Source organism: Macrotis lagotis, chromosome X (assembly GCF_037893015.1).
Source record: "Macrotis lagotis isolate mMagLag1 chromosome X, bilby.v1.9.chrom.fasta, whole genome shotgun sequence".
Taxonomy (NCBI): domain Eukaryota; kingdom Metazoa; phylum Chordata; class Mammalia; order Peramelemorphia; family Peramelidae; genus Macrotis; species Macrotis lagotis.
This window is the reverse complement of record NC_133666.1, coordinates 305,714,540-305,741,117: the sequence shown is the minus strand read 5'-3', so window position 1 is coordinate 305,741,117 and position 26,578 is coordinate 305,714,540. Positions and strand designations below refer to the sequence as shown.

General features: G+C 35.7%; 1 protein-coding gene across 5 annotated transcripts in view; it reads left to right on the top strand.

Moving 5' to 3' along the window:
* SKA1 (spindle and kinetochore associated complex subunit 1) overlaps nt 1-26,578 on the top strand; it is a 136,641-nt gene that overhangs the window by 95,692 nt on the left and 14,371 nt on the right. The window contains exon 6 of one of the 5 annotated variants that reach the window (XM_074200366.1): nt 19,573-19,668. The exons of the other annotated variants lie outside the window; for them this stretch is intronic. Within the exon in view, the coding sequence (XP_074056467.1) occupies nt 19,573-19,640 (68 nt within the window). The 3' untranslated portion in view covers nt 19,641-19,668. Of the gene's footprint in view, nt 1-19,572; nt 19,669-26,578 lie in introns of those variants that run through there. 5 annotated transcript variants of the gene reach the window in all.

The following is a 26,578-nucleotide window of genomic DNA, read 5'->3' as shown; positions in this document are numbered from 1 at the left end:
TGCCAATTGCTCTGGGATGTTTCTTGAGTGAATGAGATGTGCCTTGTGTGATCTAGCTCAGGGAGAAACTGTCTGGACCTATGGTTTCAGAGAAAGGACATGTGTGAAAGGGCAATGACTTGTGTGGATACTCTATGTGTACAAAGGATAGTAAATGGGCTTTCCCGTTACAAAATAAATAAAGAAGAAGAAGGAAGAGTAAAAGGGTAATAATGAAAGGTAAAGGAAAGAAAATCTGGATCGTAGCCCAGCAATGTCACAGACATGGTCCATTCTCATTAGTGCATAAGCATAGGTAGCCTGCTCAAACCTTCCAAGTAATGTTCCCCAGTATCACAGTTGTCATCCATTCAAATCAACTCAGTTTAAGATGAAATGTCATCCTACAATTGTAGATTCTCTTTGTTCTTTGTTCTGACCTTACCTCTGCACTCCAGGCAGATTGGTGGTCTTGTTGTCATACTCCATCTTCCATTTTGGTGCCTTTGCATAAGGGTCAAACACTATTGCTTAGAAGTGCTCTCTTTTCTCCACTTCTACCTTTGTGAATTTCTGGAGTTCTTTTAAGGCTCAGCAACTCCACTCTTCCTACATGAGCCCTTTCTTGCTCTCCCTGTTTGCCTGAGCCTCCTTTGTAATTTTTTATGTATTTATTTTGTGAATACTTATATGAACATATGTTGTTTCTCTTGATATAAAGAAATCTCTAAGTGCAGGAACTATTTCATTTTTGTTTTTGTGTTTCTATCACTAGTACTAGTGTCTGACACTAGTTGATTTGCTTGTTGATTTGCTGACTGACATCCTCCCCTTGCCTTAGCTTGGAATTTTTTTTTTTAGATTTTTCAAGGCAATGGGGTTAAGTGGCTTGCCCAGGGCCACACAGCTAGGTAATTATTAAGTGTCTGAGGTCAGATTTGAACCCAGGTACTCCTGACTCCAGGGCCGGTGCTCTATCCACTGTGCCACCTAGCTGCCCCCGGAATTCTTGCATTAGGTTCGGTTTTTTGCTGCCTCTCAAGCCTTACGGATTAATTAAGACTTTCAGATCAAAGAACAGAATTCTCTTTTCTGTCACATATAGATTCCTCTTTCTTGGCCTTTTCACTGACCCTACTCACTACCATTCTGATAGAAGGCAAGGATGCTCCAGAGCAGAATTCCTAGAGCTGCCTTTGTCAAAAGCTTACAAACTTCATTGCTACCATAGAATTTGACTTACTGGCTAACTCCACAAGGTGTTGGTGGTAGATTATATCACCTCTGTGAGTAACTTGGGATAGGCTCACTTGGGACAAATATTGCAGATTGAAATAGCCTTTTAATGCCATGTTATCCTGTAGGTAAGACCTGTCAAATGGATCAACACATTTCTGAGAAAAGGACAAATGCAACTAATGGCTCTGTGACTTCCCAAAACCAAGACACCTTCTGGCTACCATTATTCTACATGCATCATCTCCCACTATTGAAAAGTGCTTATAACTGCTTTGCTTTTGTAGTTGTATCACCAATACCTAGCAGGGTGATTGGTATATTGTTTAGTTATTCAGTCATGTTTAACTCTATATGACCTCTTGGACCATTTTCCATTGGGTTTTCTTGGCAAAGACACCAGAGTGGCTTACTATTTCCTCCTCCAATGTTTCCCTGTTTTACATGTGAGAAACTAAGTAACATAGGGGTTAAATCATTTGTCCAGAGTCACTAGCTAGGAAATGTCTAAGGCCATGTTTATACTCAATTCTTTCTGATTCCAAGCCTCATAGTCTATTCCTGGCTGGTATATAATCTGTTCTTAATAAATGCTTCTTCATTGACTCATTTATTCTGTATCAGAAAGGAGATAGCTTTAACTCTCTAAACAGAAGTAGCCTAGATCCCTTAAAAGATTGTCATTTGCTGAGACAGCACTACTGTTTTCAAAGTGAAAATTATTCATTAGGTATCATGACATTAAGATTCTCTCATCTCTCTGGAAAATTCAATATTTCTTGGAAGACATGATATAATTTCTAAAATTCCCAAAAGTAGATTCTGGTGCCATTTACATTTGCTCCAGAATGAAAGCATAGGTAGCTTGCTCAAACCTTCCAAGTAATATTCCCCAGTATCATAGTTGCCATCCATGCAAATCAACGCATGTTCTACCTCAGTTTAAGATGAAATGTCAGGTGGCCTCAGATACTCAGATACTAGCTGTATGAACTTGAGGCTACTATGCTTTCATCCTGGAGCAACAGTGAACAGCACCAGAATTTACTTAACCTTGATATTCTAGCAGGCTCTTACTGTTAGGTTTCATGAGGTACAATTTTACCCATTTGAAGAAAATTCCTCTGAGAGATTGGAGATTATTTCTGTTTCAAAAATTCAAGCTATCCTTTTCCTAAAGGGTTTCTTTACTTCTTTTTCTTTTTTCTATTTTTTGTGTTGACTATTTGTTATATTAAATATTTCCCCAATACTTTTTAATCTGGTTTGGGTGACACTTGGAATGTTTATAAATGCTGCTTAACACCTCTGAAAAGGGAGAAATGACTCTAAACCATTTCTGCCCCAGTCAGTACTCATCATGGACCAATCAGTATTCTGGATCACAGATTGTTTACTGTTTACTTCTTTTCCTTACTGCCACCAGTTTTCAAACTGGTTGGTACAATGGACAATATATTGAATTTGAACTTGAATTACTAGCATTATGAACCTAGATGTGTTATTTTTTTCCCTAGCTTCAGTTTCCTTAACTTTAAAATGGTGGTAATAATAGCACCTACCTCATAGGATTGTGAGGATTGAATGAAATTTATATATAAAAAGTGTTTTGTAAACCTTAAAGTACTATTTTCCTGTTTTTTTTTCAAAAACTTCCAAGGGAATTTGCATGATCTTCTTACTTTTGAGGTCCTATGTCTGCAAAGCAAATCTTGTTTAATTCATTTGAGTCATAGATGTATTTAAAAGGACTCTCCCTTGAGAATTAGAGATAAAGATAGGGACTAGGTATGTGATTTAATTGGTTTAGGCAACATTCAGGTGAGAAAACTCCTACAACCAATACAAACTATTTCCTCTGCAACTAATAATTGTTAGGGGAATTTTAATTTTTCCTTTTATGATTTGGCACTTGGGGCCATTTGATCTGCAAATTTTAGTTAATTTTAACTAAATTTTAACTAGCCAAAATTTGTCCAATGGGATGTAATGATGTTTGTCCTTCAAAGGCTGTGACATCAGGAAGGTGATGCCAATGACAAGAACTGGGATTAAGTGAGGGGGTGCTTTCTCAAGTCACCAGGCTCACTTTCTCCTCTAGAGCCATCTTTGTGGCCTTCAGTGATCAGATATGGATCAGGATGACTGGAGATGGTCCTGAAAGAGAGGCAATCAGGGTTAAGTGTCATACAGCTCATACAGCTAGTATCTGAGTTTCTAAGGCCAGTATCTGAAGTCACATTTGAACTCATGTCCTCCAACTTCAGGGTTGTCTAACTGCCCTAGATGGGATGTAAAAATTTACTTAAGAGCCTTATAAATTTCTTAGATTAAGAAACCAGAGTAAGCATTTCAACTGTCCCTGACTCCTTGGCACCAGTCATCCTATTTGGAAACCTCTAATGAAGTTTGATCTGTATCCTGGCTTAGTTTTACCTATAGAGTTTGTTTGACGGTTTGTTTCCTTAAGGTATTGTGAGATTATGACTCTAACTAAAATTGTTCACCTTTCTTTAACTTTTATAGCCTAAGAGTAATATAAAAGATTGAAATCAATAAAATAATTACTTCTCTGTAACTCTGATGTAATTTTTTTCTATAAGGAGCCTTTTTATAATCCTAATGATTGTTCATGTTTTCTTTGAGGCTTGAACCTATGCTTGAGAATAATAATAATAAAACCTCGGTTTTTAACCTCTTTAATTTTCGTGTTGTGGTAAATTATATTTGGCAGCAATTACTCATCACATGAACTCAGAGACTTGGAGAGTTGCTTAGGGTAGTGGTATCAAACTAAAATAGAAACAAAGCCATAAAATTATACATAAGGATCTCTGCCATTGCTGTTGACTGAGAAAATATCAAGTTAAATTTGTCTATATTCTATTGTATTTTAATTTATTTTATTAAATATTTCCCCAATACATTTTTACTCTGGTACAGCTCTGTCCTAGAGCACTGAGAGGTGAAGTGAGCTGCTGAGGGTCAGGAAATCAGTGTCAAAGTAGACCTGAATCCAAGTCTTCTTGGCTCTGAGGGGGCTTTTTATTCACCAGACCAGGGAAAAATTAAATAATCATGTTAAAAATTAATACTATTTAGAAGTACAGTGTTACCAAGAGAGGGAGGCCTTTAAATCCTTTCTGACAACTCTTTCTTAATCACTTCTAAATTCATCCTTACTAATCATTGGTAGTAGAAGGTCAATAAATACCAAATTTATTAATTGCCTACCAAGTGCCACCAAATGCCAGACACTATGCTAGGCATGGAGATACAAAAAGAGGCAAAAGATAATTCTTGTCCTCAAGGAACTTATAATCTAATGGGGGGGGGAATAAGTAAATATGTAGAAGTAACTCATATACAAGATATATTTTGCTGTTGTGGCATTGTTTCAAGCATGTCTGACTCTTTGTGATCCCATTTGGAATTTTCTTGGAAAAAATACTAGATAGTTTGCCATTTCCTTCTACAGCTCATTTAGCAGATAAGGTAACTAAAATTAAATGACTTGCTCAAGATCACCCAGCTATTAAATGTCTGGGGCAAGTTTTGAATTCAGGAAAATGACCCTTCTTGACCTAATTGCTCTAACTGCTGTAGAGTGGCATTATATTTTAATAGTGTCTATGTCTTGCTTAGAGAAGTACCAGCTCTAAGTTAAGATTTCTACCTCCTATATGCTGCTCATAATATATTGTTTCACCACTATGAGAAGAATTTTTAATCTTCTTTTTATAGATGAGTGAACTTGAGGTATGTAAAGGCTAATTATTTTGACAAGATGGCCTCCAAAGTCAATAGACTGAGCTGTGATTATATTCTTATCCTCAGTTCACTGGGTTATGCTCCATGTAAAATTTGCTATTTGAGTTTGTATATATTTTTACGCTTCAAAAGGATTTCTTCAATCCTATGAAACGGAGAAAAAAACCAACCAAACTAATCATTAGGATTTTGATCAGCTGCCATGTAGTCCAAATAATAAGGTTTAAGCTCTTAGTGTGACTGATGCAGATAGAAATAAATGTTTTTCTTTCTGTTCCTTTCACCCCTTCCCTCTCATTTCTCATCTCCTTTCTGTTTTCCATGCTTCTAATTCTTTTTTTTCCTAAGTTCCAAATTGTTGAAGAGGGTAAGCCACAACTATACAGGTCATTTTGTCACATAGAGTAGAAAATATCCCTAGTGATTTTAATTTTTTTCCTTCAATTCAATAAGACTTAATTTTCCATTTTATTTGTTTTAGTCACTACCATTAAATCCATCTCCTTAATAAACATGGACTTTAACTGGAAATAAATATAATTCATTAAAACTAATTTTAATATATGCTTCATTGCTTAACTTGGGTTTTCAGTCATATAACCATAGCAACATCTACCAACCTATGACTTTTATAAATTATTTGAGAGTGAAAAATCTTCAAAAAAGTGTTTTCTGAAAGAACCAGTATTTTTTTATTCAGAGAACTTTGAGGAATGTTTTAAGAAGGTTAGAAGAAGGTTCTTCATAAAATGAAGGGCCTAGCTACATTTGGGCAGACTTCACACTTATCTGACTCATTACCTCCACATAAATAAACTGAGAATTTTCTGTCTGACACAACCAAGTGGGTTTTTTTTTTACCCAACTCCTCTTGTAAACATCTGATCCATTAGGCTTAAAGAATGAATATTATTTCCAAGAAAGAATATAGACTAGGACCTATAGAGATAAGAATAATTATTGGTTACATAAAGTACACCATGGATAGTTCTCAATGGCTCCTACAGTTCCATATGATTCAACCTGCCTGCACTTCTTAGTTCTTAACAAGTGGTGTCCAGTGGTTTTATTTGTGGTTTTTAGCTAATGGAGCCATTTTCAGCAGTTCTGTGAAAATTTCCATTGTCCTCTCTTGCCATTCTCTACTGGTAGACTCCCCAATCAGCCTGTAAATGATGTTTTCATTGTGAAGCAACAGAACACTACCAGAGCTCCTTTGGTTGATGCTTTCACTGTGAAGCATCCTCACTCTACCAGAGCTCCTTTGTATGAACTAGGGACTTCAGTATCCTTCCCCCATCAGTATTTTGTGTTGCTATGTTGCCAACATAGAGTTTGATTCTTGGTTTCTTCTTTGTGCTACATTCTTGCTGATTTTTATTTTTCATGATTGAGTCCATCCTTCAGATGATTCAGGACCATTCTGATTTCCCTCAGTTGTGTCTTGAAGACCAGACATCCCTCTCTACTAACTTCATAGCCCCTTCCTCTTCTCCTAGTCATTGTACAGCTTCTATAGCCCTTGTGGCGAGTTCCTTGTAGAATCATCATATTTCATTCCTCTCATGGTTCTATTGTTGTCTCTTTGGATAGCACCATGCCTCAGTTGACTTCTTACCCTGGAAGTTCCTTCAGCCCTTGTGACCTTCTCAATCTGAACCCCCCCTTCCTTTGGTGAGGTCCTCAGAACCTCCATTTTGAGGAACCGTTCAGGTTAGCCATTCTTCATTTCTTTCATGACTCTGCTTCTGGTTCTCTGGACTCTACCATCCCACACAGGATCACTCACCTCCCCATCGTTTCAGCTCCATTTTATGTGTCAACTCTCCCTGTTAGAATGTAAGTTCCTGGGGTGGCTAAGTGGCTCAGTGGATAGAGCACGGGCCCTGGAGTCAGGAGTACCTGAGTTCAAATTCGGCCTCAGACACTTAATAATTATCTAGCTGTGTGGCCTTGGGCAAGCCACTTAGCCTTATTTGCCTTACAAAAATCCTAAAAGAAAAAAAAGAATGTAAATTCCTTGAGGAAAAATGCTGTCTTTATTTTTGTTTGTATTTATACTGCTTAGCACAGTGGCTGTCACATGATGATGATGATGCTTGTCCTTCATTCTCAAAGAGGACCATGACATCAGGGATGTAAGGTAATGCCTATATAAGAAAGTGGATTGAATTTGAGTGAGGGGATGCTATGCTTAGTCACCAATCTCACTTACTTTCAAAGCCATCTGGGTCCAGAGGTCAATGAATCAGGATGACTGGAGATGGCCCTGGATGCAAGATAATCAGGTTTAAGTGACTTGCCCAAGGTCACACAGCAAGTAAATGTCAGAGGTAAGATTTGAATTTCCATCCTTCTGACTCCAAGGCCAATGCTCTATCTACTGTACCACTTAGCTGCCCGATGACACATGGTAAGTAGTTATTAATAACTGTTGACTTTCTGAATTGGCATTGGATTAGGTAAAGCCAAAACACTCCTGGATGAATATCTGTCATTCCTAAATATCATATGAGAAGGGAAGGCCTAGCAGACTTCTAGTCTAAGATGTCACTTCATTCTCCCCTGCATTAAAAAAATGTATATTCTTTACAATTTATACCAGATACATATATGAGATTGACATATATAGTAAAACTAGTACATAATACTCACTATGTAATGATCAAGCATCATTGATTACTACACAGTATAACTTATATACATTGCAGTAGATTATTCTCTTCAGAGTGAAGCATGCTGCTCTTTATTAACAAATACATCTACCTGATATTTAAGAGGCAGCTAGGTGGTTCAATAAAGAGAGCTCTGGAGACAGGAAGACTGAATTCAAATCTGACCTTAGATTTGTTACCCTGGACTATGTCACCTTGGGCAAATCACTTAACCTTTTAATCCACTGGAAAAAGACAATAGCAAACCACTTCAGTATCGTTGCCAATAAAACCCAATGAATATGGTATACTATGGTCCTCAGAGGCACTAAACAACAATACATTCTATGTGTGTGGTATCCTTAGTCATTAGCTCAGAGTATTATGTATTGGTCTAGACATAGACTGAAGAGAATAAGCCCCTTTGCTCTAACTTTCTATTTTAATTTTCTAATCAAATGCAAAGGTAGTTTTCAACATTCTCCTTTTTGCAAATTTATAAGTTCTATATTTTCCTACCCTCTTCCTTTTTCTCCCCCCTCCTCATGACGATGAACAATCTGGTGAAAGTTGTACATGTACAATAGTGTTTAACAATTCCATATTAGTTATGTTGGAGAGAAAGAATTAGAACTAAGTGGGAAAAAATCATGAGTAAAAAAAAAGAAAAACATAAAAGAAGCTCAAAAAATGAGCATAGTATGCTTTCCTCTGCATTCACACTCCATAGTTTTTTCCTCTGTCCAGAGATGACATTTTTCATAGCAGGTCTCTCAGGATTGTCCTTGATCACTGAACTACTGAGAGCTGTGTCCATCACATTTGATCATTTCATATTGTTGTTGTCAATCTATATAATGTTCTCTTTGTTCTGCTTCCTTCATTCTCTGCTCAACCTTTCTGCCATTTCTGAACATTCTGTCCTTGTATCCTTTGGGGAAGAAAGCTATCTTCAGGTATATTGATTATTGGTCCAAATTCAGTGTTCATGACAAACTGAGGACTATCAGGACTACCTGCTGCCCACATGTAACCTATATCCCTACATTATTGAAAGATAAGCAGGAAGAAAGAAGACTACTTCTCAATTTAATTACTCATCATTTCCTTAGTAGGGATCTCTAACCAGATGAGATGGATCTTGCTGATCATCTTTTGACTCAATTGCCCTGTCTTCAGTGATGGATTGGTCTTTCATGGGCTCTAATTACTCAATCCTCCTCTATGTTATACTCTAATTTGGTCACTATTTGTTCCCTCATTTCAGACAGCTGGATAGTATAGTAGATAAAGGATTGGGACTAGAGACAGGGAGATTCACTTTTCTGAGTTCACATCTGACCTTGGACTCTTTCTAGTTTCCAGGACAATTTTCCATGGTTATTTTGTAGAGGTGCATGTTACCTCTAAACTACTTAGCATGGGGTCATACTCCTCTGATCCTGTGTTTCTCAGAGAATAAATTCATAGCAAGACTTCTGGGTAGACTTCATGATAGTGCCACTTCTTTTCCATTAGTTGCGAAGCAAAAACCATAACTAGAAAGAGTCTTAATTATCTCTTCTCCCATTTGAGTGGCAAATTAGGCATGTTCCTCTCACTCTCTTTGCTCTTCTGACATTTCAACTCACATATCAAAGAGGAGTCAAAGATCTAATCCAATTATCAACATATAAGGGGAAAAATACTGTGTGGTCATTCCTGATGGTATTTTAAGCTTATAGTAGATGTGCTACATACATTACTAATAATAAATAAGTTGTATATTAAGAGAAATTCCAATTATAATAATAAAAGAAATGCAAATTACAATAACTCTGAGGTGCCTCACATTCATCAAAATAACAAAGATGATAAAAGATGGAAATAGATGTCACAAGATGGAAAAAGATGGAAGTCACAAAATTTATGGTAAGTCATATACATTGATACACTATTGGTAGATCTGGGAATTGGTCCAGATGTTCTGGAAAATTATCTGGAATGATTAGATTCAGAGATCCCAATGATTAGTTTCAGGGATCCCTAAGACATCAAACATATTTATACCAAAATATTTTCAATAGTATTTTTGTGGTAGCAAAAATAAATTGAATGCCCATTAATTGGGGAATGATTAAATGAATTGAGGAGTTTGAAGGTAAAAGACTATTATAGTTCCTCAAGAAACAGTAAACATGAAGAATCCAGAGAAATACTGGAAGATATTTTTACAAATAGAGATTGAAAAAAGAAAGCAGAATCAAGATAACACTATGCACAATAACAATAATAATAATAAATGCAAAGAACATTAACAGCTGTCTGAATCACAGATTTTATGCAATGGACATTTTTAGTCCAGGTAGAGAAGTGATGAAACAAAAGTGAGGAACTATGGATATAGAATATGGCAAACCCTGCCGATATGGTTGGTTTTTTCCACTGCTTTTCTTTTTTTATAAAGACTTTATTTGGGAAGGGAGGCTGATCAGAAAAATGACAGGATGTAAAAATTACCCAAAAGGCACTAATGAAACAAAAAAAATAAAACAAAAAACCCAAAAAACAAAATAAATTGTCATTTTCTGACCTCCCTGGATCTTTTGCTCAGTTCTAAGTGTCTACAGTATATTTAACACAGTATGTAATTGAAATATTCTGGCTGAGAATTGCCTTGGGGAGAGTAAGGTATAATTGTAAATGTTTAAATTCTGTCATGTCAACTATTGTCCTTTCTCAAAATAAATCCTGGCAGGCATCAAAGGTCTTGGCCACAATGGGAATTTTTTTCACCCATCTCTGAAAAATAGCCATTCAGTGCCTCAAATGTCTTTAGCTCAGATAATTCTTTAGGCATGGCCAAATAAAGGAGTATCTATCTTTTCAGAATCAGTATTTATTCCACATTAAGGGATTGTGAGAGCCATTTTTTTTAATGCTTTGCAAAACCAATTGGATAATTGTCTCCAGTAGAGATAGTACCTTCAACTGTCATTCCTCATATCTTCCAACAACTTTCCAAACAAAATGAGGTAATCCAGATAGACCAGCCCTCTAAGGAAGTCATGCCATCTGCCACTTTCTCCATGAACTATAGAGAATTGACTGATGTCCCCAAATTCCTTATGGTGTGGTAAAACCCCAGTTGGCTAATGTAGTCTATCTCATCTACATCTTTCCCTGTCATGAGAATCTGATAATAAGCAATAGACATTTTGAATAAAAAGATCTACTGGCCACCCGGAAGATAATCTAAGGAATTTGAGTCTTCTGATTTGTGTGAAAACGAACTCTGTATTAGCATCCAAGGAGAAAGAATTCACTTACCCTGGTATTTCCTGCCAAGTGAGACAAAATCTATCATCTTTACCACTGTCTCACATTTCCTTATGCAAATGTCTCTTTTTTCTTCTTCATATAGAAAGATTGATTAAAAGAAATAGAAGTATTTCTTACTCTGAGGAAATACAGCATAGAGGTGACTTGAAGGCTCATCTCTGTTCTTGGGCAGTTTTATATGACTCTCCTCCAGGAGAAAGCCTTTGATTTCTTTCCTGTTCCAAGGTGACTTGATACTTTTCACATGTGGGAATGAAGTTGTAGAGACCAGTGTCTGAAGGCTTGTCTCCTCTCATTCTCACTACTTATTCAATCTGTTGGCTAATTATCACAGCTGCCTCCTCTACCTGCCCTGTTCACTGTCTTTGTCTCGGTTCCTTCAGGAGAGTAGAGGACAAATAGAAAAGCAACCTCTTCCTTTCTTCCTAGTGTTCCTTTTCAATGCCTAGGGCATCTTATCTCCCATTGGATGATCATTCATTCTTTCTTGAGAGAAAGTGGGCAGAAACTTAATCTGAGCACATACCTCAGAAAGAAGACCATGGGCTGAACCATCAGTGGACCTGTGTTCAAATTCCAGCTCTCTGATTTATCACTTCGGTGTCCTTAAGTCAGTTAACAGCCTTGGGCACCTGTTACAGCTTTCAGAAGGGGGAATTTATTTACAGGTCCCCTGTGGTGCCACAGTGATCTGGGTCTGTGACTTTTTGGAAAAACACAAAACTTAGATACAGCTGTGAAGTTAGCAGAGGAAGTTTATTTGGAATTTCTCAGGGGCTGTTACTCTTTGAATTGTTCCCATTATTGACCCATCCTTCCCTAACCAAGACAAGTTCTGGAAAAAAAAGATTCTAATATCTGTTATTTATCTCTTGGTGTGAAAATATCACTGTATACCAGGGGAATCCTTGGGTACAATCTATTTTTCATGATGGAATGAATGGCTTTGCCTCTAAGTTAAGGAATTTCTAGCATCAGTGATCTTCATAGGATCATACTCTAGAAGTGGAAGAGACTTTACAGGCCATCTAGTTCAACCTTTTTCATTTTTACATATGAAGCAATTAAAACCTGGGAAAATTAAATGGCTTGTCCAAGGTCACACAGGTAGTGAGTGTCAGAAGTAGAATTGGAATCCAAGTCTTCTGACTCTAGATCCAAAAGCGTATATTTGTATGTGTGTGTGTGTGTGTGTGTGTGTGTGTGTGTGTGTGTGTGTATGTATGTGAGAGAGAGAGACAGAAAGAGACAGAGGCAGAGACAGAGACAGAGGAGACAGAGAGACAGAGAGAGAGAGACAGAGAGAGAGAGAGAGAGACAGAGAGAGAGAGAGAGAGAGAGAGAGAGAGAGAGAGAGAGAGAGAGAGAGAGAGAGAGAGAGAGAAAGAAAGGAAGCAAACAAAAGAGTAAGAAGGAATTTATAGGGAGAGATGGGAACCCTTCATGGAGTTTCTAAAATCAAAGTGCACTAACTTCTGGGGTGGAGCCAAGATGACAGCTAGAAGCTAACATGATCCTGGAGCTTTTCCTATCAAAGATAAATGAAGCCTCTGCTCTGACATTCACACTACAGATCCCACCAAAAAAAAGAGAAAATTCAAAGAAGTTTTCAGCTGAAGACATCATCATGATGGAGGATCTTCAGTGAAAGTCTGTCTCTTTGGGGGAAAAGTGGAAGTAAAGTCCAGGAGGCAGGATAACAGGAAACCAGAAGGAGGCTTTTAGCCACAGTACAATCCAGGTCCTGACAGGTTAATAATAACAGAAGTCCCAGCAGCTAGAGAGCAAGCTAGCAGGGAGGCCCAACCCCAAACAAAGCCTGAACCCTGAAAACACTGGGGTAAAAGACAGGACTGGGCTTACTGTTAAGTCTGGAACTGGACATAAAGGAGGGAAAAAAGAAAACCTCTGCAAAGGCAAGGCTTGGACTGCATAGGCAACATCTTGACTAATAACAAGCCAGGTATCAGACCCCAGCCCCAGCAAAATAAAAGCTTGGATCTATACTCCATATACCCCAGGAACAGAACTAAAATGGAAAAGATGAGCAGCAAAGCTAAAAGAATGCTCATTACAGAAAACTATTTTACAGACAAAGATGATAGCTATGGCATATCTGAAGAAGAAAGCAGTGAAAAATCACTCAGAGGGAGTATCAAAATAATCTATAAATTGAACTCAAACACACAAGCTCATTGAAGAGCTTAAAAAGGAATTTAAAAACCAAAGAAGAGAGGAAGAAGAAAAGGAAAAAAGAAGTGAAAGTCATGCAGGAAAATTGTGAAAAGTTGACCAAAGAAAAAACCTGGAAAAGTAAACACAGAAGCTAATTGAAGAAAATAAAATCCTAAAAATTAGAATTGAACAATTATAAACCAATGAATCTACAAGACTACAAGATTTCATCAAACAAAATGAAAAGGCTGAAAAATTAGAAGAAAATGTAAAGTACCTTTTAGGGGAAATGAATGACCAAGAAAATAGATCCAGAAGAGACAATCTATGAATCACTGGACTACTAGAAAGCCTGGACCAACAAAAGAACCTGGAGAACATCATGCGGGAAATTATAAGGGAAAACTGTCCAAATCTACTAGAAAAAGATAATTATATAACCATTGAAAGAATCCACAGAACCCCTCCAGAAAGAGACCCCTAGGAAAAAACTCAAAGGATTTTAATAGCCAAATTCTAGAACCCTCAAATAAAGGAGAGAATATTACAAGCAGCAAAAAGAAACAATTCAAATACAAAGGAATACAATCAGACTAACACAGGCTCTCAACACTGAAGGATCAGAAGAATTGGAATAGCATATTTCAGAGAGCTAAGGACCTGGGATTAACAACCTAGAATGTACTACCCTGCAAAATTCAGTATAAACTGTCAGGGAAAAAAGATGGATGTTCAATGAAATAAAGGAATTTCCTGACACAAGGACCAGAATTGAACAGAGAAGTCAATCTCCAAATAGAAGTATAAAGAGTTACATAAAAAAGGTAAATGCAAAGGGGACAGAAAAAACAAAACTTTTAAACAAATGTTAGTTGGCTTTCAAATTGTATACAACCTAAAAGGGGAAGATATAACACTTCTAATTCTTTAGAACTTTACTTCTATAAAGATAAAAGATAGAATATTACTGAAGAGAATGAACCTAAAGGATATGGGTATAACTGGGTCTTGTCTCTCAATTGAAGAGGTCCAAGATGATATCACTATGTTTGAGACAAAAAGCCCTGGAAAAAAAAGCAGGGGTGTTAAGTTTAACTTAAGTGTCTCATTATATTTTGACTCACTTTAATCACAGGGTGCCTTGTCTAATGAGGGCATCATAAACTGTGAGGATCTGAGACAGTGTCTTTGTAACTTATAATCTTTTGTAAAATTCTCAGGTGAGACCTCATCTTCAAGACTCTTTCACTTAATTAGATCAAGGTTTGACTTAATGGGTGCTTCACTTAATAAGGGGTTAAGTAACCCAGGTTGGGAGGGGAAGGTAAAGTGGGAGAGAGAATAGGACTTGCTTCACTTAATAAGGTGTTATGTACCCAGGGTTAGTGAGTGGGAAGTTAAGTGTGAAAGAAAATAGGCCCGCGGGGAGAGGTACAAATAGTTCAAGAAATGATATGGCTTTGGATGATACTTTGACTTGTGAAGAAGATTGTGTATACTTGAAAGATATTTGAAAAGGAGTAAGGTAAAAAATGATTATAATTACAATTTGATGCAATTAAGTAAACAATCTGTGATGATATCTTGACAACAGTAGGAGCTTATCAAGCAATCAAGTAATTGAACTGTGATTGATGATACCTAATCAATAATATTAGAGTGATAAATAACACCAAGGAAAGAGGCATAAAGATTTATAATTTTAGAGAGAAAGAAGGGAGAATGTGAATGCTGAGTAAATTCTATTCAATAGATTTAGCCCAGTGAGGGAATAAGATACATACCCACTTGGGTTTAAAAATTTAACTTAATTTACAGTGGGTGGCGGGGGGGGGGGACTGGGAAAGGGAAATACAAGGGAAGAGGGGACTGATAAAAGGAAAGGGAAAGTATAAGCAAAAATAAACTGAAACTTAAATTTTTAAAAGAAAAGTCAAAGGGGAAAGGTAGTAAAATGTTGGTCAGGAGGAATAAGAGAAAAGGAAAGAGATAAATATGAATGGAGAAAGATAGCATGGAGGGAAATACAGAATTAGTAACCTTAACTGTAAATGTGAATGGGATGAACTGTCCCATAAAACAGAAGTGGATAGCAGAAAGGATTAAAAACCAGAATCCTACAATACATTTACAAGAAACACATTTGAAACAGAGAGATACACACAGGGTAAAGGTAAAATGTTGGAGCAAAATATATTATGCCTCAAATGAAGTAAAAACATCTGGGGTGGTGATCCTAATGTCAGACAAATAAAAGAAAAACTCAATTGCATTAAAAGGCACAAGGAAGGAAATTACATCTTCTTAAAAGGCACCATTGGTAATGAAGCTATAACATTTCTAAACATGTATGCACCTAGTGGTATAGCATCCAGATTCCTAGGGAAAAAGATGAGTGAATTACCAGGAGAAATATACAACTAAACTTTAATTATGGGAGACCTCAATCTCCCTTTCTGAGAACTAGATAAATCTAATAACAAAATAACCAAGAAGGAAGTTAAGAAGGGAATGAAATCCTAGAAAACTTAGATATGATAGACCCCTGAGAAAACTTAATGGGGATAGAAAAGAATATACCTTTTTCTCAGCAGTACATGGCACCTTCACCAAAATTGTCCATGTACTAGGGCAAAAAACCTTAAAATCAAATGCAGAAAGGCAGAAATAATAAATACACACTTATAAGACCATGATACAATAAATACATATAATAAAGGGTCAGGGAAAAATAAACCAAGAACTAATTGGAAATTAAATACCTTTAACTTAAATAAACAGTGGGTCAAACAGCAAATAACAGAAATAATTGAAAATTATATCCAAGAAGATGATGATAATGAGACATACCAAAATTTATGGGATGCAGCCAAGGTAGTTTTGAGGGGAAACTTTATATCTCTAAATGCCTATATGAATACAACAGAGAAAGAGGAGATCAATGAATTGAGTATGCAACTAAAAAAACTAGAAACAAGGCCAAATTAAACATCCCCAATTAAATACCAAATTAGAAATTCTGAAAATCAAGGGAGAGATTAATAAAATGGAAAGCAAGAAAACCATTGATCTCATAAATAAAGCTGAATTGGTTTTATGAAAAAAATCAATAAAATAGAAAGATCTCTGGTTAATCTGATTTAAAAAAAAAGAAAGAATATAACCAAATTACCAGCATCAAAAATGAAAAGGGTGAAGCACCAATGAGGAAGAAATTAAAAAGATAATTTGGAGCCACTTTGCTGAAATGTATGTCAATAAATTGGATAACTTGAGTGAAATGAATGAATATTTGCAAAAAATACAAACTGCCCAGATTAACAGAAGAGGAAATAAATTACTTAATAGCCCCATTTCAGAAAAAGAAATTGAAGAAACTATCAGTAAGCTCCCTCAGAAAAAGTCTCCAGACCCAGATGGATTTACAAATTAATTCTATCAAACATTTAAGGAACAATTCCTATTCTACACAAACTATTTTAAAAATAGGAGTTCTGCCAAACTCCTTTTATGACACCAACATGGTGCTGATACCTAAACCAGGAAGAACCCAAACAGACAAAAAAATCATAGACCAATCTCCCTAACAAATATTGATGCAAAAGTCTTAAAATTTTAGCAATGAGACTACAGCAAGTTATTACCAGGACAATACACCCTGATCAGGTTGGACTGATACCAGGCAGTCAGGGATGATTCAACATAAGGAAAACATTCAACATAATTAAACATATCAATAGCAAAACCAACAGAAATCATATGATTATCTTAATAAATGCTGAAAAAAGCCTTTGATAAAGTACAACATCCATTCCTTTTAAAAATACTAGAAAATCTAGGAATAAATGGAGTTTTCCTTAAAATAATAAATAGTATCTATCTAAAAACCATCAACAAATATTATATTTAATGGGAATAACCTTGAAGCATTTCCATTAAAATCAGGGGTGAAACAAGGATGCCCATAATCACCACTACTGTTTAATATAGTGTTAGAAATGCTAACAGTAGCAATAAGAGAAGAAAAAAAAATTGAAGGAATCAGAATTGGCAAAGAGGAAGAAAAACTTTCACTCTTTGCAGATGATATGATGGTATACCTAGAGAAGCCAAGAAAATCATCTAAAATCTCCTTAAAACAATTAACAAATTCAGTAAAGTAGCAGGATATAAAATAAACCCACATAAATCATCATCATTTCTATATACGAACCACAAAGCCCAAGAGCAAGAGATAGAAGGAGAAATTCCATTTAAAATAACTGTAGACTATATTAAATACTTGGGAATCTACCTCCCAAGACAAACCTGGAAACTGTATGACACAATTATAAAGCACTCCTCAGCCAAATAAAGTCAGGTCTAAATAATATGAAAAATGTCAAATGTTCATGGTTAGGTCAAGCTAATATAATAAAAATATAATAAAAAATTACTTATTCAGTGCCATATCAATCAAATTACCAAATAACTACTTTACTGAGCTAGGAAAAAAATATAACAAAATTCATCTGGAGCAACAAAAGGGCAAGAATAACAAGGAAAAAAAATGTTAAGGAAGGTGGCCTAGCTCTATCAGATCTAAAACTATACTATAAAGCAGAAGCCATCAAAACTGCCTGATACTGGTTAAGAAATAGAATAGTGGATTAGGATAGGTTCAAAAGAAGCTGCAGTAAATGACTACAGCAATCTACTATTTGACAAACCCATTTTTGTATGATGTCTCATTATTATCATCATCTTCTTGGATATAATTTTCAATTATTTCTGTTACTTGCTGTTTGACCCACTGTTTATTTAAGATAAAGCTATTCAATTTCCAATTAGTTCTTGGTTTATTTTTCTCTGACCCTTTATCAGCTTCTGGGATAAGAACTCACTATTTGACAAAAATTGTTGGAAAAACTGGAAAATAGTATATCTATACTAAAATATACCAAAATAAGATCAAAATGGGTACAGGATTTAGACATAAAGTGATACCATAGATAGATCAATAGACTAAAAAATACTCTATCTATCTGATCTATGGAAAAGAGATAAATTTATGACCAAACAAGAATTAGAGCACATTATAAAATGCAAAATGAATGATTTTGGCTAAATTAAATTAAAAAAAGTTTTTGCAATAATAAAATCAATGCTGCCAAAATTAGAAGGAAAGCAGAAAGCTGGGAAACAGTCTTTTACAATCAGGAGTTCTGATAAAGGTCTCATTTCTAAAATATATAGAGAATTCCATCAAATTTATAAGATCATAAGTCATTCCCCATTTGATAAATGGTCAAAGAATATGAACATTTTTCAAATGAAGAAATTAAAGCTATATATATAATCATATGAAAAAATGCTCCAAATCACTATTGATTGGAGAAATGGATTAGCCAAGATGAGAAAAAAGGGAAAATGATCAATGTTGGAGAAGTTGTGGGAGTATTGGGACATTGCTGATGGAGGTGTTAATGGATCCAACCTTTCTGGAGAGCAATATGGAACTATGCCCAAATTGCAATTAAACTGTTCATACCCATTGACCCAGAAATTCCAATTCTAGGTCTATATCCAGAAGAAATTGTAAAAAATGGGGAAAGTCCTACATTTTCCAAATTATTCATAGCAGCTCTTTTTGTAGTGGCAGAGAATTGGAAATTGAGGGGATGTCCATCAATTGGGGAATGGCTAAACAAGTTAAGGTACATGGAATACTCTTGTTCTATAAGAAACCATAAAGGGTCTGGGTCTAGAGAAGCATAAAATGACTTATGGAATCTGATGCTGAGCTAAGGGAGTAAGAACCAAGAGAATAATGTACACATCAACAACATTATAACCTTGATGGAAACAACTCCTCTCAACAGCCCAGAGAGTGAGGACAACTGTATTTGACTAGTTAAGGACTATATTAACCTGGACCAGAGAATGAAAAACAAAACAAAATAAAAAAACACAGAAAAAACCCAACCCTTTCAAATCTGATGAACACTTCATGAAAATTATCTCTTAAGTATCCCTTTCCCTCAATCCTAATTCCTCATGCCAAAAATCACTAATTTGTAAATATGTTTAACAAAATGTGTATATAAAATACTAACCTGACTGTTCCCAGTTGAGGGGAGGGGGGTGGGAAGGGAGGGTGGAGGGAAATTTTGTAACTTGGAAATATGCATGTACAAATGAATGAAAAAAATAAATTTTAAAAGAAAAATCAATGTGCACTGGACTGAGAATCTGGAGATCTGGATCTTGACAAAGCCATGTGGCTTTAGACAAGTCTCTTGGACTCAGTTTTCTCATCAGTAAAATAAAAGTATTGAACCAGATGGTTTCCAAGATACATTCAAATACTAATATTTTCAAACTACTTTTTCCTACAGGTATGGTAAACCATGGTAAGTATTCTTGTCAAACTGAGTAACCTTTCTCTTCTCCACAGTGTCATCATTCCCTAAGAGGGAAGATAGAGAACCTATTGCTAGCCATGGAGAAAAACATCTGTACTAGTGTTTTAACTGACAATCCCTTATATTGTGATGATTTTTTAATCTTTCAAGGTGATTTCTCATATTATATCATTTAACCTGAAATTTATATTACAGAATTATAGAAAAGAGACCTTAGTGTCTCTGACACTAGCTGATTAAGAATCATCTCTGTATCATGTGACAAGACATTTTCCAGACTTTCACTGAAGACCTTTATTGATTGGGGTAGCTATTTCCTACTGAGGCAGTCTTTTCTACTTTGGAATAGTTGCTATTAGTACAATGACTTTCCTGTAGAGGAGATCACAGGAACATGGATATAGACCTGGGAATTAGGTGTGAATTGGTTAACTTTTTAAAATTCAATTTTATTTTATTTTTGAGTTCTGAATTCTCTTTTTCCTTCTCACCACTCCATTGAGAAGGCAAGAAAAAGAAAACCATTGCAAATATTCATAATCATGCAAAACAAATTTATGCATTAGCAATGTCAAAAAAAGAAAAGAAAAAATATGCTTTAATCTGTACTCAATCTATTATCTCTCTCTGTATGGAGTTGGATAGCCTGTTTCATTAGCAACCTTTTGCAATTGTGTTGGTAATAGTGTTAATCAGAGTTCCTAAGGTTTTTGGAGTTGATTATAATGTTGTTATACTACAAATTGTATGCCTGGTTATGTTTACTTCACACTGGTAAATGTTTAAAAGTTCTCTGAAAAAAATACATGACAATTTTTAAATTTAATTTTCATTATCGACATCTTATCATTTATTATCTAAATTATTGACATTTTATCATTTCTTAAGTCTAGAGAATCAACAAAATAATCAAAATGCTTGCCGGTTTCTTAGATGTTAATGTTTCCAATGAAAATTTAACATTTGACCCTGGAACAGAGCTCAGAGACCATATAATCCATTCATTTCATTTTATAAATGAGGAGAGGGAAGCCCAGGAACATTAATTTCCCCAAGATCACATGTCTAGTAAGTATCAGAAGGATTTGAACTCACCAACTTTGTTTCTGAGACCAGCATTCCTTCCCATTGACATTCTTGTAGAGTTTGGTGAGTTTATAAAAACAAACAATGAAATTGGCATGTGTTAACCTCCAGTTTATCCTAATAAGGAACAAGCAACATTAGGTTACCATATGTTAGTCTCCAGAGTTTTGTCTCAAGAAAGAGCAAATGAAATTAGGTTAACATATGTGTTTATTAGGTCCTCTAGGAACCGGATCCCAAAGTGAGATTTTGGAGAAGTATATTTTTACAATTGCACAAATCAAAAGGCGGGATCTGATGTTCATCAAGACTTTTGACTCAAGATCTTTGTGCCTTATGAGTTATACTAAAGATCTCCATCTTTTCCTCTCTATTCTGTGACTAGTGATACAATGAGGACATTTATATTTGTTATTAGAGGATAACAGACAAAATTTATGCTTGTTTTTAGATGACATCATTATCATACACCATGTTGCTTCCCACAATACCTTCCATTTACATTGTATTTTATTGTTTACAAACACTTTCTTCACAATTGTCTTGCAAAGTAGATAAGGGAAATATTGGTCCTGTTTTACAGATGAGGAAATTCAAGAACAAGAAGGTAATACGATTTACCCAAATTTATGGGTAAATATGATTTACTCACATAGTAGTGATTTTCAGAGGCAGGATTCCTTCTAAACAAGGTCCAAATTTGCCTCTTTACAATTCCTACCCATTACTTCTAGATCTTCAGAATAAATTTGATCTTTTATGAAGAAATGTCCACAACAGGACTATATCTAACATAGGTGATCTGATGAAGAAGAATTTATGAGGGGTTTGGGATGAGAGGGTTAGAAAGAAAACATTGTCTATAACAGATCTCCCAGGATTGTTTGAGCTCTCTGAACTTCTGAGAGGAGTGGCATCCATCAAGGTTGATCATCTCACAATTGATCTTGTTGTTAATATCTACAACTTGGTTCTGTTCCCTTCGCTCAGCAGCAGATCCTGTAATTCTTTCCATGCTTTTCTAGAGTCTGACCATTCTTGGTTTCTTATAGAACAAATAGAATGCATTAGATTTCTTGAATGTCATGTCATTTTGTTAATTCATACTGAGCTTGCAGTTTACTAAAACTGCTAGACCCTTTCCAGCAAACTGTTGTCTAGTTGTGACTTCTTTCATTTGTTTGTTGTTTTTTTCTGAACCCAAGGATAAGACTTCACTCTTTTAAGATTCCTATTAAATTTCATCTTAATAGACAACCTTATCTCTCACTTGCTGAGACCTTTTTTGTATCCTGATTCTATTATATAGTGTTAGTTATCTCTCCCACCTTTTGTTACTTGCAAAATTGCTAAGTAGAAGCAAGCTGTGGCCATTGGAAACAAATAAATGTCTCCAATTAGAGATTAGACTGTGAACTCTTTGAGGGTCTGTTTTTTGTATTTTATTGGGTCCTCAACGTTTAATAAATACTTTTTGACCATATGGCTACTGTGTTTTCCTATGAGTTGGGGCTATTTTTAATATTTGTATTATGCAGATAGGGCATCTAGGTGACATAGTAGGATAGAGCTTCAGACCTGGGCTCAGGAAAACTTGAGTTCAAATCCAGCTCTTACTTCTTAGCTGTGTGACCCTAAGAAGTTCACTTAAAGTTGCTGGCCTCAGTTTCTTCATCTTTTGGATGAGCTGGAGAAGAAAACATCCAGTATCTTTGCCAAGAATACCCTAAAGCATGTCACAAAGACAATGACTGAAATAACTGCACAACAAGAATTATACAGATGAGCAAGCTGCGGTCAATGGAAACAAATATCTTGTTTGACAAAGCAAAACTAATCTGAGGCAAAGCTGAAACCAGAACCCAAATTTGCTGACTACTGAGGCTTTCTTTTTATTAGACTATAGTGCTTCAGGTCCCTGACTTCATACTGCCTAATTTTATCAAGAATAGCTAATGTGTCAAAGATAACATTAATCAAATCTTATGTAATAAACATGATCTTTATTTTTTCTTCCCCTATTCCTTTAGGATAAATGCATTTTCATGGAAACAGCAGCTTGAGGACCAAAGCATTCATCTCTCCTTTGGTTTTAGTCCTTCTCTGAAGTAATAATTCTTGATCCAGGTCCTTGTTAATCTGATCACATCTTTGTGTGATTTGGAGAAATTGAAATATCTGATATGAAACACAAATGACTAGGGGAAAAAAAGATGGGACAGCTAGTTGGTACAGCAGATAGAATGCCAGACCTGAAGTCAGGAAGATTCATTAATGTGTGTGTTCAAATCCAGTCTCAGGCACTTACTAGTTGTATAACCTTGAAAAAAATCACTTAACCCTATTTGCCTCAGTTTTCTCATCTGTAAAATGAGTTGGAGAACGAAAGAGCAAACCAGTCCAGTGTGATGCCATAAAAACTCCAAAATAGGGTCATGGAGAGTAGGTCACAACTGAACAACAACAACAGAAAAAGAAAACGCTGTAGCTACTTCCTCTCTTACTGGAATCTTAGGCTCTGTCCCAGAACCATTTTGAGCAAAATTGAGTTTATGTTTTATCTTGTCCAAAACCATGTAACTTGCTGGTCATCATTTCTAATCTATGCTTCTTCACATGTAGCCCACACTTTTGTACTAATTCCTTTTCAGTTCCCCTTTGTGTTATAATTTCCCCCATTATAAGATAGTATCATTATAGACTAGGAGCAATAGCAGGAAATGATTATAGTAATCTGCTCTTTGATAAACCTAGAGTCCAGCTATTGGGATAAAAACTCCTTCTTTGATTAAAAACTGCTGGGAAAATTGGATGTTAGTATGGAAGAAACTTAGATTAGACCAACACCTCACACCCTTTACCAAGATAAGATCCAAATGGTTACAGGATTTAGACATAAAAAACAATACTATAAGCAAATTAGAAGATCAAGGACTAGTTTACCTATCAGATCTATGGAAAGGGGAGCAGTTTATGACTAAGGAAGAGTTGGAGAACATCACCAAAAACAAACTAGATGATTTCGATTACATTAGGTTAAAAAACTTTTGCACAGATAAAACCCCTGTAACCAAGATCAAAAGAAATGTAGTAAATTGGAAAACAATCTTTACAACTAATGATTCTGACAAAGGACTCATTTCTAAAATATACAGAGAACTGAGTCATATTTTTAAAAAAAAGCCATTCCCCAATTGACAAATGGTCAAAGGAGGCAATTTACAGATGAGGAGATCAAAGCAATCCATAGCCATATGAAAAATTGCTCTAAATCATTACTTATTAGAGAAATGCAAATTAAAACTTCTCTGAGGTACCACCTTACACTTCTCAGACTGGCCAATATGACCAGAAAGGATAATGATCATTGTTGGAAGGATTGTGGGAAATCTGGGATACTATTACACTATTGGTGGAGCTGTGAACTCATCCAACCTTTCTGGAGAGAAGTTTGGAACTATGCCCCAAAGACAACAAAAATGAGCATACCATTTGATCCAGCAATACCACTACTGGGTCTACACCCTGAAGAGATGATGAAAAAGGGTAAAAACATCACTTGTATGAAAATATTCATAGCAGCCCTGTTTGTGGTGGCAAAGAATTTGAAATCAAGTAAATTTCCTTCAGTTGGGGAATGGCTTAACAAACTATGGTATATGTATGCCATGGAACACTATTGTTCCTATTAGAAATCAGGAGGGATCGGAATTCAGGGAAGTCTGGAGGGATTTCCATGAACTGATGCTGAGTGAGATGAGCAGAATCAGTAAAACACTATACACCCTAACAGCAACATGGGGGTGATGTTGAACATCCTTGATGGACTCACTCATTCCATCAGCGCAACAACCAGGGACAATTTTGGGCTGTCTGCAATGGAGAATACCATCTGTATCCAGATAAAGAGCCATGGAGTTTGAACAAAGTTCAAGGACTATTCCCTTTAATTTAGAAAAAAAACAGATATCTTATTATCTGATCTTATCTCTTATACTTTTTGTTTCTTCCTTAAGGATGTGATTTCTCTCTCATCACACTCAATTTAGATCAGTGTATAACATGGAAACAAAATAAAGACTGACAGCACAGTGGATAAAGCACTGGCCCTGGAGTCAGGAGTACTGGGGTTCAAATCCCGTCTGAGACACTTAATAATTACCTAGCTGTGTGGCCTTAGGCAAGCCACTTAACCCCATTTGCCTTGCAAAAAAAAAACCCTAAAAAAAAAAAAGACTGACAGATTGCTTTCCATGGGGGGGGGGGGGGGGAGTAAGATTGAGAGAAAAACTGTAAAACTCAAATAAAATCTTTAATAAAAAAAAAGATAGGATCATTGAGGATTTTGTTTACTTTTATGTATTTGTATCTCACAAGTGATTAATAAATGCTCTATCATTCATTCACTAAGTTTCTTTGAAAAAAAGACTTAATCCAATAAACATTTATTGAACACCTAGGACATACAAGCTACTATGCATTAGGTATTATGGAGATAGACACCTTGAAGGTAAATGGGATAATGATAGGTAAAACATGAAACAACATTGTAACCTTAAACCTCTATATAACAGTGTTTATTGTTATTAATCAATAAGCATTTATTAATTATTTTTCTGTAAGAGAAAGGTTTTCAACCTGGAAAAGAAAGAATATCAGTCGATTAACATCTTCCTAATTTCAAAAAAATGGCAGAATATACAATTTGCAAACTCTAACCAGTAAGTTAGAATGATTTAAGTAGCCAGACCTTCCTTAATCATGACCCCTTTGAAAGCTAGTCCATTTTTAAATTGATATTTTATTTTATTTTTCCCATTATATGTTATGAAAATTTTTTAGCATTCACCTACATGCATATCATATTTATATACATAATTTCCTTCCATCCTTCCTTCCCATCTCACTCCCCTCAGTGGCAGTCTGGTGAATATTGTACATTTGTGTTTAACATTACAGATTAGCCATTTTTATGTGAGGAATTAAGACTAAGGGAAAAGAAAAAAACATGAAATAGAAAAAAATCTAAGAAAAAAATTTAAAAGTGTTCATTTAGATTCTGTAGTTTGTTTTGTTTGGTTGGTTTTATTCTTCTTCTGGATGTGGATAGCATTGTCTAAAACAGAACTCCTAGAGCTGTTCAGTCATTCCCCAATTGATGGCTAGCCTATGCTTAAGATCCACTTTGGGTCAATATCTCTTCAAAGTCAGAGTTCTTGTGGTCCCTGCTGGTCTTTTTACAGAATAACAGAAAGACACATAAGTTCAGAGCAAATTATATTTAATTAAATAGCATAATGAAATAGATGACAGGGGAAATATCTCTTCCCAATACATTTATGGGAATAGGAACATAGTCTTCAACAGATTTTCTATGGCCCTGGTGACAAGGGAAACATGTGGCCAAGGGGCACTGGTAGGGGACCTTCTAAGAATCTGTCGAGATAGAAACATCTACTTCTGGTACTGCCACTTCCTGCTCCCCCACAGAGCCAATGATGCCATCCGCTGTTCTGAGGATGTTATTGCACTAATGGGTGCTGGACTAGAAGGCAGTGGTCTTCACAGCTGGCCCCTCTTGAATGCATTGCAATTTTCTGCTTCATGGGCTTCTGCTGCTGTTTACCTCTGGTTGCTTTCTTCAGACCTTCTGCTCTCTGCTGCCATCTCCTGTGATGCTGCTGTTGTACACCCTCTCCTCAACATTTCATATTTTTTAGCTAAAGTCTCAGGGCCTATTGAAGCATTTTTTTTTTTTTTTAGTTAAATAGAATCATAGCCACACCAAAGTAACCAGAAAAAATGCAATGAAATCCCTGAGATATAGATGAATTCTATTTTTAAAAATTCCTTTGTTTCTGCCTCAGTATCTTGTTCTTTGAATTCAGTTTCTTCTTTTCTTTTTTTTTTTTCTTGGTTGGGATTAGAATTTTTTTTTCCAAATAGTGCCAT